Below are 15,120 nucleotides of genomic sequence, written 5' to 3'. Positions count from 1 at the left end.
GAGCCACCACTGCCAGGTACTGTGCTATCCCATAGTGCAACAGGACAAGCATGGAAGAGCTGTCAGAATCAGCGCTGCATAGTACATCCAGATTGTATTCATGCTTACCACTTATACTGACCACTACGTACTGTATCAATGGCCGAGCAGTAGGTACTGTCACAGTACCGCCCGTAGGTACTGTCCTTTCTGCCCGTGTTGTTCAAACCAGAACTGCTTTTACATGTTATTACCTCTGTAAAAAAACAACAACTTTCAGCTCATTATCCAAAGCAAATCCATGTCCTTGAGTTTGTTGTGAAGATGAACTCAGTTGAATGAGGCTTCACATCAATTATTCTGTGTGCCCTTGCTTACGTGTGGATTTTACATTCTTCATTTCATTCAGCACAATTTTATTGCCACTATATTTATGCACAAGTGCACAGTGTAATTAGCTTCTCGCTACAGTTTCGCAGCAGTAAATGAAGTAAGAAGTGAGTGTCAGATATCTAGTTAATGAGCTAGAAGTGTGATACTATAGCAGTGTTGGAAAAATAATTGATGATGCAAGAACTTGAAGCATTAAGTTGAACTTCACACGTGTACAATGTACACGCAGGTAATATCATGTGAAAACTTTATGATGTACTCTGTGACGTACTCAGGTTTGGCAAACTACTTAAAACATTGACTAGCTATTAGTTAGAAACTTTACATCCATCCATTTTCCATATCACCTATTCTACACACGGTCGCAGGGGAGCCTGGATCCTATCCCAGGGAGCATGGGGCACAGAGCAGGGGAAACCCTGGACAGGGTGTCTACCCACGCAGGGCACAATCGCACACACATTCACATACTATGGACAATTGGAAATGCTAATCAGCCTAAAACGCTTGTCTTTGGACTGGTGGAGGAAACCAGATTACCCAGAGGAAACCCCTAAAGCATGGGGAGAACATACAAATGCCATGCACACAGGGCGGAGAAAGGATTCGAACCCCCAACCATGGAGGTGTGAGGCACAGTGCCCCCTTCCACCGGAATCCCTCATGTGTAATGCACAATGATCAACTATCTTAATACAATGTTTCACTAACGTGGGACTTGAGCAAGTTTATTTTGAATTGTCTCTGTCTGGAAGCCAGAAAAGTAAGAGAACAAGAAGAAAAAGAAAAGAGGAAGCAGAGCATTGGTAAATGGTGGATATAATCTAACAATGAAATTATATGGGATTATAACTGCACTGCAAAATAAAAGGAGTAAAGAAATCTTAAATATACATATTTCTATTTATAAGATTATTTTAAACAAGTATTCGATTATAAAGCCTTGTAATTTTTTTTTAAATAGCTTTTTTTCCTTTCTTTTAAAGTTGGAAATTTTCTCCTATACTTATTCTATTCTGTAAGTCTTTATTTCTAGAAAGAAGCAAAATGATCGACGAATAGAATAAAACATATTTAAGTTCGGCATTCGTCAATATGTTTAAAAATAGGTTTAATGGTCTTACATTTCTTATAATCTCAAAATGATAAACATTACATAGTCTTTACTTTATTCAAGATATCTTTACTTGCTAAGGCATAAATTTTTGCAGTGTGTAGGCCATAAAGCCATAAAGTAACGAAACACTACGGCAGGACCTGGTGCTCGCTCTTTGAAGCAGGTTAATTATTTAGCTTAGTTTGTTTTGGTTATATTCACCATTGTGATCAAATTATCTTGATAGCTTGGTCTTTTTTAAGACATCCACCTGCTTCTGAGTTCATGACATATTCTGATTTTCACCACAGATCATGTCTCAGCAAAGTCCTGCACAATATACAGGAATTTTCTTCTATTAAACCAGAGGTTTTAGTCTGATATATTGATACATCAAACCACAAAAGACTCAGGTACTGTTTTTGTGTAAGTCAGTAATGCTTTATTATAGGTTCAGTTCAACGTCACCATCATGTCATTTTTGCACTTCTGCTCTCTTTACTCTGTGATGAACCTTAATTCACTTTATCTTGACAATCATTTTCCAACAACCATGCATGGAAGACTTTTAACCGTAACAACCAGCTCATATGTACAAGTTCGATAATCAGGTATAACGGTGCAGCCTCCAGACGCATGTGTTATCAATCTGTAATATAAATAAAAAGATTATTACTTAATAAAGAGTATTAGTATTACGTATATCAATATAGCATCTTAGTAACATAATTGTAAATAAAAACAGCAGAAATGTGCAATTTACTAACAACAGAGAACAAACATGAACAAAATGGCTGACAACAAACCGAAATATCAACATATAAAATATATTAATAGTGGAAAAAAAACAACAACAACAACAACAAAACAATGTCTTTCAGGATGCGATATAAAATAAATAAATAAACTTGATGCTTTTCTTTTCTATTTACCTTCGACTTTTAGCATATCATCTAGTTGACTTTTGGACCGTTTCAGTTGTTGAAATCTTTGCATCTTCATCTTGATATCAATTCTAACTCTAAATTTAGCTAACTTTCAGTTTATAATGTCAGATCTCAAAACTAAGAGGGTTAAGGCAAAAGATGCTCGAAATATATTACAAAATCAAAAGTACAATTTCCTTTTCCCTATTCAAAAACAGCTGGGATGCAAATCTTTTCCCCGGCGTATGTATAAAGTATATAAACAACTCTACAATTAATATACTAATATACGGTATGAAGGAAGGAAATCGATTGTGTTTACTAATAAACTACGTGTTCTTGAGCGTTACTGGAATCTTGGGATTTTAATACATCCTTCGAGTCTCTAGCAGTGAAATGAAGTGTTCATGCATGCACATATTCGATGTTGCGTGTATTTACCCGTCACAGCATTCCATCCCCACATCGCATGAGCACTTTTGACATCTGCTGTTTGTCCATTTGATCCGACAGGGTGTCATGTCTTATCCAAGTCATCCTGACAATGAGTCGCACCTAAAAGTGAGTCATTGTTGAACTTCAAAGTGCAATATACACTGACTGACTAGTTTATTAGAAACATCCATACAAATGGCTATTCATGCATAATGCACGATGCATCAAATCACGAACATACAGGTTAAAAGCCAGACAATTTGTGCCTAGTTTTTATCAGATCTTCAACTGTGCAGGATTTTTTTATTTTTGAGTCCGTGCCCACTGTAGCCTCCGATTCCTGTTTTTAGCTGAGAGGAGTAGAACTCGATGTGGTCTTCTGCTATTGTAGCCCATCTGCATCAAGGTTTGGAATGGTTGTAAAGCGTGGTTATTTAACCACTTCCTGTCAGCTCAAAACAGTCGGACCATTCTCCTCTGACCTTGTACTCAAGAATAAGACGTTTCCTCCAGAAGAACTGGGTGTTTTTGTTTTTGCCGCCACTCGATTGGCTGACTGGATAATTTCATGAACGAGCATGTGTACAGGTGATCCTATTGAAGAATATGTTGTGTTGCATAGCACTGTGAACCCAAATGCCTTGACACACTAATCCTGCTTTTGTTATTTCTGCCAACATTAAAACAGAGAAGAAAGTTCAGCATGACTGTCAGATGTGGTAGTGTGCATCAAGACCCTTGATAACTATTTCTTCAACTAAAAATTGTGAAGGTTCAGTTGCATTAAATTCTTTGTTCCTATTAAATTCTGTACAAATGTCTGGATAAGCAGCTGACATGACTGAGTGGTCACAACAGTTACCTTTCAATCCTAAACCATTAGAGATTCGTTTATGATTAAAGGTAAGCCAATTGGGGTGGTTATGGATATACATTTTTAATGTGGAGCTTGTGCAGAGGCTTCCAGCTTCAAGTATCAAGTCATGATTGCTTCCACTTTCTCTCAGCTGCACTTAATTCTCTCAGATTGCCATGCAACACATCTGGTGATAGCCATGGTAGTACACACAGTGCTAACTTTGGCACTGTATTTGCAAAATAAAAATTTGTTCATAAAAACCACTCTGTTATGATCATTAATAGTTATGTAAATGAAAGGTCCTCACAAGAATAAGAAGAAATGTGTGTGTGTGTGTGTGTGTGTGTGTGTGTGTGTGAGAACATCGACCGAAACTGGGTAGTGCTCGCCAGCAGGCAGCGTGGATGATAGGGACGAGCGCAAGCAGGACAAATCCCAGGAACACTGACCTCTTCATCATGGACTTTGGAAAGAAAAAGCAAACAAACAAACTTTGAATTGTAATGACTTTTTTGGGATTATATGTCATAAATCTACAAATAAAATTATTCCATATTATATTGAACTTTGGGGAAAAAATCAATATAGTCGCAAGATTATTTACGAATAAAAACTTAAAAGTAAAAACGGAAAAGTTGTGAGAGCATAAGTGTTCACCGAGTTTACTATGAAAACATTAACTGAAAACTTTTTCAAGAAAACTCTTAGCAATGGTTACCTTTTTTTTTTTTTTTTACCATTTTTTTATATTTCACATTTATCATTAGCAATCTGTAAAAATACACAAAGTAAAAATCTTTGACATCCGACATTTTGTATAAACTAAGATTATCCTAAAAATATAAACAATTCCAGTACACTGCAGGATATGTAAATGAAGCCTATGAGTCATTACACAATCATATATGGGAATAAATTAATTTTCAACTATGATCTGAATCAGATGGGGTTGAAATACAGCAGAAAGTGGGTTGGAGTTACTGGCATCACTCACACTGCCAGTAAACACTTCTTTTCAATAAGATTTCTGCCAGTGATTTGAGTAACAGCAGAGTTTACTCAAGGCTAACAAAATAAAGATCCAAACACACAAAGTCAAAAGTACAATCCACAGAACGGGGCCCAAATAAATGGAGAATCCAAAACACAAATGCCAAAAAGGTAAAGCAGATAATAAACCTGAGTGGACCCTTACAGAGTCATCCTTATGGAAAAATCACGTAGATTTCACATGATCATATGTTTTCCCACATGTGATTGTGAAAGTGCATTGCAAACCTGTTATGCATCATGGGAATAATATCTGATCAATAAAACGTGAACAAGTTTCACTGGACTTACTAAATCATTTATAGTAGTTAATGATACGTATTGTACATCTTAATACTTCATAAAAGTGATTGTATATTGTAAATAATCTAATTAAATGAACTCAACAACTATTTAAAAATATTTATCATCTATATTCTTGCCAATGGGCAGTTTTCATACTTTTAAATGATGTCTAAATAATAACATTATTATTATTATTATTATCATTAACATCATAGAGCACGCATTTAAACAAATGCGTGCACAAACTTGGACATTCCGTATGAACCGAGATTAACAATTGCTGTCCATTTTAGGAAATGTTAATGAAGCGTATGGGTCATTACACAGATAACAATACAATCCACTTTGGGAATAACTCTGTATAATGTTGTTAGGTCACCTCACCATTTTTCCAAGTTGGGACACTTTAATGAGTCTGTAAACTAAAAGTGGATGCATGAGTTTAAATACAGCAAAAAGAGTGCTGGGGTTATCAGGATCACATGCACTGAACGTAAACACTCCATATCAGCATGATTTGCGCAATCTGTTTATTCAAGTTTTAGAAAAGGATAATGCAGGGAACAACTATGAAAAAAAAAGACTTGTGGTCATATGAGTAATATGTGATGAAACGTGAAAAATATATTTCAACCTGTTATACCCTGAAGTAAATACATGGCGTCCTGTGAATGATATGTGATAAATAAACTGTGAAAATAATTAATAAAACCTCCAGAGTCCTTGGTTTGATCCTGACCTAGTGTTACAGTACTGCTCTTTGCATGTCTGAGTGGGTTTCCTGTAGGTTTTCCAGGTTCCTCCCACTGTCCCGCTGAATTGCCCCTAAGTGTGAATGAGTGTGTGAATGTGAATGTACATGGTGCCGTGCAATGGATTGATGTCCCATGTAGTATGTATTTCCACCTTCCATTCAGTGTAGATGCACTCATTGGCCATCTGTAAAATCAAATCAAAATATATTAGTATATAATAAATAAGTAAGGATTTAGGAAAACACTCAATGGTGGGGTGGTGTGATGCGACCCAGCGCAAAGCGGAGTTATGGTTACCAACTCGAGGTTGATTATTTTCTCATAACAGCACTATACATATATACTTTCATCTGAAAAGAAGACTTTGGACCACTGAGAAATGGTCCAGTTCTTTTTCTCCTTAGCCCAGGTAAAATTCTTCTGGTGTTGTCTTTGGTTCAGGGGTGGCTTGATACTAGGAATGTGACACTGCATGGCATGACACATTCTACTAAGGTGGAATTTCAAGAATCTTCTTGCTCATACACTAAATGCACCAAATGGCCAAAAGTTTGTGGACACCCGACCATCAAATTCATATGTGCTTGATGAACATCCCATTCTGGATTTTGTCCCCATTTGTTGTTGTTATAACCTCCATTCTTCTTGAAAGGCTTTCCACTAGATTTTGGATCATGGCTGTGGGAATTTGTGATCATTCAGCCACAATAGCATTAGTGAGCTGAGACACTGATGTTGGTTTAGGAGGTCTGGGGTGCAATCAGCATAACTGTCCATCTGAAATATGTTTGGAAGGTTTTGAGGTCAGGTCGAGTTTTTTCACTCCCACCTTAGCAAACCATGTCTTCATGGAGCACAAGGGCATTTTCATGCTGGAACAGGTTTGGGCCTTTTAGTTCCAGTGAAGGACAACACTGCCTTTGTGTGTAGCTAAACATGCAAAGGCACGGGTACAGTCCAACAAATGCAGACACATGAAAAATTTGAGAATCCAAAACACTTTTCAGAAGGATAAAACAGAGAACAAACCGAAGCCAAACACCATGACAGGCCCATGTAAAGGTTTTTAACCAGCACAACTAGAAAGCAGCACATAAGAGGAAGGATATATATTTTTTTTATCTTACTCATCTCCCCAGCTCAAGAAGGAGAAGTGACTTGCTCGTTGGGAAGATGTGGAGGAGGCATGACACAAAGTTACATAGCCAACGAACATAAAAGACACTGACTGTAAACAAATATACATCAATCAGCCATAACATTAAAATGATCTGCCTAATATTGTGTAGGTCCACCTTGTGGTACCAAAACTTCTCAGACTCCACAAGACCTCTGAAGGTGTGCTGTGGTATCTGGCACCAGGATTTTAGCAGTAGATCCTTTAAGTCCTAAGTAAGTTGCGAGGTGGGGCCTCCTTGGATCGGACTTGTTTGTCCAGCAAATCACACAGACGCTAGATCGGATTGAAATCTGGGGAATTTGGAGGCCGAATCAACACCTTGAACTTTTTGTCCTGTTCCTCAAACTGTTCCTGAACTATATTTGTAGTGTGGCAGAGCGCATTATCCTGCTGAAAGAGGCCACTGCCCTTATGGAAAAGATGAATGATGATAAAGTTACAGAAGATGAATGAAGGTAAAGGTTTAGAAGATAAATGAATAAATGATGATCACGTGAAAAATAAAAACACATGCACGAGTGTGAAATGTGAAGCGTGAAATTTTCCTGTGAACTTTCTGTGAGGACAAACACCGTTTGTTTTCACAGCAGGTGTGACGATATGATGTTGTTGGAATAGTGGGTATAGTGAAAACTAGGTGCTCACAAAGTTTCCAGAGAAAAAATGTCATTTGAGGTGTAACACCAGCTGTTAAAAAAGAAGAAATTGATTGTATGCTAATAAACTCCACACTTTGGTCTGTAAGTGTGAGCTTGAGCATTACTTGCATGGAAGCACATATTTTACATCAAAGAGCAGTTCGCTATGTTGTGTAATTTCCTGTGACAGCATGAAACTTAATCGACTCTGCACCAGCATTTGCACACTCGCTGTTTGTCCAGATGGATCTGACCGGGTGCCACGTCTTATCCACACCATCCTGACAATGAGACCCCCTAAAATAGAGTCACTGTCCAACTTCATAGTAAATTATAAATAGACACATGAATATTTGTTTTGTGTGACAACATGGTACCGGTAAGTAATGAGAGCACAGACACAGGACTGAACACACTAAGCCCACAAGTACACAAGAAAGTTCAGGAAAATTGTCATATAATTGTTACTAGTGGTCATGTGCCATATTGTAAAAATACTCGCACTGTGGAATTCAACAAAATGTTTGAAAGGTCCAACTACTGTATTTAAAAAAAGGGCTGGATAAGCAAATATTGTGACTGAATTGAGACAACAGTGACTGTTTAAATGCTCAACCGTTAATGATTATTCATTGCTAGTGAAGTGGATATGTTTTGTTCCGCAGTAGCAATTCATGTTCATTTTTTTTTTTTACTAAAGCCATGAACAGATGAAACATCAATTATGAATTGGACTTGGGGAGAATAAACATATACTTCTTGTCAGGAAGTGGGGCTGAGACAGATTCTGTTGCTATAACAAGAGCAATTTAGACAATTCCATAATGTCATTATCAACAAACAGGCATAGGTCATGTGATGATCAAGGCTGAGCTAAACACGTGACTTGAGAAACAGACAGAGAATTGAAAACCAGAACAATCAACACAGTAAAGAATATAGACTTCATGAAGGACAAAGACACATGAGGGTTTAAATACATACACAAATCAAGGGGCAAACTGGTGTTAGTAATCAGGAAACATGAGGGAGACAACCAGTGAGAGGAGGAGACAGTACATGAATCAAAACAAAAACACATGTGGCAACATAAACAAACAAACATGACAAAGTGCAGGTTCTGCATGCAGCGCTTGGCGCAAAGGGGAAATTCTTGACAGATACCCCCAAGGGGCCCCACTGGGTAAAATATCCAGGCAAAATTCATGGTCTGACATGGTCTGACATGTTGACTTTTCCCAGAGGAGTCAGGGAGCAGACATGGGGCATACTGGCAAGAAACAGGCGCTGGGTCGGTGACATCCTCACTGAGATCTGGAGGTAGAGCTGAGTTGAACTCTGCTGGGATCTGGTGATGAAGCTGGGACAAACTCGCCAGGCTCAGGCAGGCGCATAACTTGTAAGGCCACGCCGTTGGACTCAGGCAGTAACAGGATGTCGGAGACTGCGGCATCTGCCTCAGGCTTAAGCAGGATGTGGGAGGCCGTGCCGTGAGCCTCAAGCAGGAGCATGGCGTTGTAGGCTAGACCATCGGCCTCAAGCAGGAGCAGAACTTAGGAGGCTGTGCTATTGGCCTCAGGCTAGAGCAGGACTTGGGAGGTCACGCTGCCAGCTTGAAGCAGGATCAGGACATGGGAGGCTGTGCTGTCGGCCGCAGGCAGCAGCAGAATCTGGGATACTGTGCTGTTGGCTTCTGGCAGGAGCAGTGGTGGGAGGCCGCACCATCAGACATATGCAAACATGAATGCCAGGACCCACAGTTAAAGTCACAGAAGATGAATGAAGGTAAAGGTATAGAGTCAAAACCAGAACAGCAGTCAGAATACAGAATTTGATCACCACAAGGGCAAACAACACAAACCAAACAATCTCCTAACAACAAATCACAAATAACCACCTCCAACATCCCACACCATTCTCACTCCTCTTCCTCTTTAAATATGGCCGCCATTTAGTGATGTAATCCTGGGAGGTGGGAGCAAGGCAGGCTAGGGCAGGCTGGAAACTCTGGGAGGGAGTTCAGACCTGCACACAAAATATGGCACAGCACACAAAAAAAAACCTTCCCATCCCAAAGATAGCGGGTTGTAACACTATGTTGTGTAATTTCCTGTGACAGCATGAAACGTAATCGGCCCTGCATCAGCATTTGCACACTCGCTGTTTGTCCAGCTGGATCTGACCGGGTGCCACGTCTTATCCACACCATCTTGACAATGAGTCTCACCTAAAACTCACATATCTCATGTCCAACTTCATAGAAAAATGTAATAGACACATGAATATTTGTTTTGTGTGACAACATGATAGCGGTGAGTAATGTGAAGGAAGGACTTAGGAGGTCGGACTGCCAGCATGTATCAGGAGCAGGAAATGGTGGCCGTACCTTCAGGCTCGGGCGTGTGCAGGATGTAGGAGGCCGCACCGGTGGATATATGAACATATGATCATAGATTTCACATTATCATATGTTTTCCCACATGTGATTAGGTGAGTAATATGTGATAACATGTGAAAAGCATGTGAAAGTGCATTGCAAACCTGTTATGCATCATGTGAGTAATATGTGAGCAATAAAACATGAAAATTTAAAATGTAAAAATGAATGAATCAAGCAATGCAACTCACAGCTCAGTTTTTGAAATCTTATAGCACATCCAAAATGGTTGGCTAATGCCCCCAGGCACAAGTGTTGAGGGTTGGAGGGGGTGGGGTCGGGGTTACAGTCACATCCAGCTCCACCACAGATCCCGGAGCGACCACTCCACCTCCCAATCCCTGTCTGGACTTGACAACTTTCACACTCACCTGAACTCTAACACACCTGCTTCCTGTTTTCTAGCTGGTTACTATTTTTAAGCGCACTCTTCAAATGGTTCTTTGCGTGGTTTTGTTATTTCATTGTGCTTGTTTTTAAGAAGAAGAAACCTTTATTTGTCACATATACATTTCAGCACATTAAGATTGTTTTTCTTCACATATCCCAGCTTGTTAGGAAGTCGGGGTCAGAGAATCATCCATGATATGGTGCCCCTGGAGCAGAGAGGGTCAAGGGCCTTGCTTAAGGGCCCAACAGTGGCAGCTTGGCAGTGTTGGGGCTTGAACCCCCGACTTTCTGATCAGTAACCCAGAGCCTTAACCACTGAACCAGCACTACCTGTTTTTTAACTATGGCTTTGCTGCCAATTTGGTTATCTAAAGACACAAAAGACTCAGCAAGAGTTTCATTTATTTACTTTATTTCATTTTTTTTTATTTTTATGTATGCTGTATTATATGCACAGATCAAAGTCATCATCATGTTATTTTTGTGCTTCTGGTCACTTAATTCTGTGATGAACCTTAATTCAGTTCATCTTGACAATCACTTTCCAACAGCCATGCATGGAACACTTTTATCTGTAACAATGACTTCATACGTACAGGTTTTATAATCATATTCAATGGTGCAGCCTCCAGACACACTTGGCCATCTGTAAAATGAATAAAAGATTATTACATATAACCTATATTATTACATACAATAAATAGTAGTTTTTATTAGAAATATTAATCATGCATTTAGAGACATGTGTGTAAAAGTGAAACTATTGCAAAGATTTAGCAAATGTATGACCATGACAATAGCAACAGAGCACAAATATGATTGAAATGTCCTGCATGTGTGTTATACAGATGTTCCTTCATTATGGCCTGCATTTGTGTTATACAGATGTTCCTTCATTATCACAAGTAATAAAATGGTCAAATGGTACACAGTATGTTAAGATATTAATAGTGGAGAAAAAAAAACAATATAAGTTCAAACATTTGCATTTCCTTTTCTGGATGTAATAATAAACTAATTGATCAATGAATTTATCAATAAATAAATACATACATTTGGATGCTTTGCCTTTATATGTGCCTCTAACTTTTAGCATATTTTCTAATTGACTTTTGGACTCTCTCAGTTGTTAAAATCTTTGCACATTCATTGTGATTGTGTTTCAAAGTCAGGTCTCAAAATTGAGAGAATCAATTCATTGCATCTTTTCATCATTTTGCTTTATGTTTTGGATTCATATCTTGTTGCAGGAAACATTTAATCAGAACATTTTAGAAGTTTATTTCTTGTAGATGAATTACAAAACAGAGCGATAGTTTCCTGTATATGTAGTGGGTAGTTAGTCAGGTGTTCCCCGCTTTAGCAGTTCGGAGCACGTCAGCACGCTTCCGGGTTTTCACTGCCATATGTGTCTTTGTTTACTTTCAAACGTGTGTTTGTTGTGATTCCTTGTCTTATCAATGGTTGTCTCCCTAATGTGTCACAGTCTTTATTTGTCACATATACATATGCACAGTGAAATTCTTTTCTTCACAGACCCCAGCATGTTAGGAGGTTGGGGTCAGAGTGCAGGGTCAGCCATGATACAGCAGAGAGGGTTAAGGGCCTTGCTCAAGGGCCCAACGGTGGCAGTGCTGGGGCTTGAACCCCCGACCTTCTGATCAGTAACCCAGAGCCTTAACCACCAAGCCACCACTGCCTCCATTCTGTTTTTAGTCTTGATTAATGCAAAGTATTGTTTCAGTGTTTGCCGCCTGAACTGTACCGAGACTTTTGTTTTGTGTTCTCGATTCTTGGTTTTTGATCGAGTTTTTGTCATCACGTTTTGTGGTTATGGCTAGTTTCGCTCGTTTGCTAATCGCCTGACTCTGTGCTTGTTTTTTGACCATTATGTTTTGGATTTGTCTACCTGCCCTTTAATAAATGCTTTTTTCCTGCACTTGCATCCACCTCACCCTGCTTTACATGACAGTAGTCCAGGTACAATTTCTGCCTGCATAATTAACTTGTTTATGACAGTGAGGGAGCAGGACCAGAGCTGACACAAAACTAAATCAATTATTTAAGGGTTGGCTAACTCTTCTCTTTGAAGCTTGTTGTTTAACAAGCTAGCTACTTCATCTTCAAGCACATTTTAATTAAACAGCCAAATGAAATAGTTAGTTTGCCATCTAACTGGTTCAAGTGCAATGCACAAGTAACTTTGATCAAACTATCGATTTTAATATTAAGTCATAATTGTAATTCATTCATCTATGACACAGTTCATTTCAAACCCTAGTAGAATTTCCTCTACCTGCATTACGCAGTTGATTTGGTATACATAAAGGTTGCTAACCTGCTTTTGTGTCAGAGTGAAGGGACTGTTGCACTGAGCAGCTTGAGAGTCTCAGAGTCATACAGGGATCCACTGAGCTTTATGAGCATATAGTTGTCTGGGATGAAAAACTCCCTGTTACTTTGATACCAGAATGAAGGAAATTGATTGTGTTTGGTAATAAACTATACTTGAGCTTGAGTGTTACTGGCACTCTTGAGATTTTACCACATCTAGTAGATTTGAGTATCTAGTAGAGAACTGTTTTGCAGAAATGAGCTGTGTTCATGCATGTACATATTTTGCATGTAAGAGCGTTTTACTATGTTGTGTGTATTTACCCATCACAGCATCTCATGTAATCGGCCTCACACTTGCAGGTTTGACACTCACTGGTTCTCCAGCTGGATCCGACTAAATGCCACTTCTTATCCAAGTCATCCCAACAATTAGTCACACCTAGAATAAAACAGAGTCAATGTTCAACCTCGAAATGCAAAATAAATAGACACAATAATATTTGTACTCTGTGGCAACATGGTGGCAGCAAGGAATGTCAGTTATTCAGCTAAAATTTATGAAGGTCGAGCTGTTTAAAGCTGAAAATTGATTACAAAGGCCTGAATAAGCATCAAACCTGACTGAATGGAGGCCACAGTGACCTTTCAATGCTGAACCCAGCATTGTTACAGTCGCAAGATTGAGCTAATTCCAGGTAGGATAAAATGGATGGTAAAAAGATGCCAGAAGGAGCTGAAAAAAAAAAAAGGTTAAAAAAAAAGAAAGGCATTGGAGGATGATGCGGCCAAATGTGCCAAACTGTCAGATATTTTTTCAAGACGACAAACGAGCACACAGGAACTGCTGACTCAAGGTACAGTGACTATAGTACATTTACATTTATGCATTTGGCAAACGCTTTTATTCAAAGTGACATACAATGAAGGAATACTTTTTTATTCAGTTCAGGTTTTTTTTTTTTTTTTACTTTTGATTATCTGTTTCAATTAAATTTCAGTGATTTTTTTAAAATCAAAGCTAGTACTAATTTACATTGTCTGAGAGTTAATTGCTTATTACTGTATTACTAAACCACATGTACATGGCTTGGATATGCCAGGCTACAAATGTCTTCTATAAATAATGGTAGAGTTAGGGTTAGATTTGGCTGTATATATTGTGTGCATGTGTGCATGTGTGTGTGTGTGTGTGTGTGTGTGGTTTGATACCTGGTTTGATTTCTTTGGACCAGCAGGCAGCATGGTTCACAGGGATGAGAGCAAGCAGGACAAAACTCACGAAAACGGACCTCTTCAGCAGCATATACATATAAAAAATATGTTTCAAATGTAGAATCATCCCATATGCACAGGGTATTGTTTAAAGTATGATTAACTGGCAAATAAAATAAAAAAGAAAGAAAGAAAGAAATAATAGTAATAACATAAAATAACAATATATAATAATAAGGTTTGCAGGTTTAATACAGTCATTTAATTATTATGTTTTTTTGTATTTTCCATCCTGACCCTCACTTGTAGCCCAATTCTTTCCGCACAGTTCAAATACCTCTGTTTTAATGTGTGTTTTCACTGACAGAAATATTTAATTTTATTAAGGAAATCATACTTAATGTCCCGAAGCCAGGACCAAATTTACAAATTTACATTCCTCGCTCTACTACCATGCCTTTGAACTTTTCTGCATTCTGTAATGGACCTCCATTGTCTCATGAATCTACATGTAATATCCCTTGATTTTGATATTTGGGAGAAAAAAGCAATATAGGTTCAAATTATTTACCAATAAAAATGTAAAGGCTGTGAGTTATAAGTATTTTCCCCAGTACACTATGTACAGTATGCAACAAATGTATTTTAAAATAATTTGTTTCTTCTATTTTTGTCATTAATCATAATGAGTAGCAATATCTGTAAAGACACACAAGGAGAAAGTCATGCACTTCATGAATTCTGTTTAAACCAGAATTATTTGTACCAAGAGATGTTAATGAAACCCATAATCAAATACACTGATAATAAGACAATTCAATTTGGGAATATTCAGGCCAACTCACCATTTTAACAAGTTGGGACACTCCAGTTTTCAAAATCTATTACCTATACACAGTGTGTGGTTTTAAATACAGCAGAATGAGGGTTGGACTGCCGAGGATCACATGATCAATCATGATCAAACACTCCATATCAATATGTTTTATGCCAGCCGTTTGTGTAATAAATGTGAGTTTACTCAAGGAGTGAAAACAAATAGATTCCAGTGTATGGACAAACTTTACAGCGATGAAGCATTAATAAATACAGTACTGTGCAAAGAGTCTTAGGCACATTCAAAGAAATGCTGTAGAGTAAAAATGCCT

General features: G+C 38.2%; 1 protein-coding gene across 1 annotated transcript; it reads right to left on the bottom strand.

Annotated features, from left to right (window-relative positions):
• Positions 1-10,818: 10,818 nt before the first annotated feature.
• On the bottom strand, positions 10,819-14,895 carry LOC128620674 (beta-microseminoprotein-like). The gene is made up of 4 exons (XM_053645910.1): positions 14,818-14,895; positions 13,970-14,051; positions 13,082-13,199; positions 10,819-11,069 (listed from the first exon to the last, which is right to left on the bottom strand). Exons 1-4 carry the CDS (start codon positions 14,818-14,820, stop codon positions 10,961-10,963), a joined length of 312 nt encoding a protein of 103 aa, XP_053501885.1. The 5' UTR covers positions 14,821-14,895; the 3' UTR covers positions 10,819-10,960.
• Positions 14,896-15,120: the final 225 nt, after the last annotated feature.

This window comes from Ictalurus furcatus, chromosome 16, assembly GCF_023375685.1.
Source record: "Ictalurus furcatus strain D&B chromosome 16, Billie_1.0, whole genome shotgun sequence".
NCBI lineage: Eukaryota > Metazoa > Chordata > Actinopteri > Siluriformes > Ictaluridae > Ictalurus > Ictalurus furcatus.
Note: the sequence above shows the minus strand (reverse complement) of the source record. Positions and strands in the feature narration are given on the sequence as shown.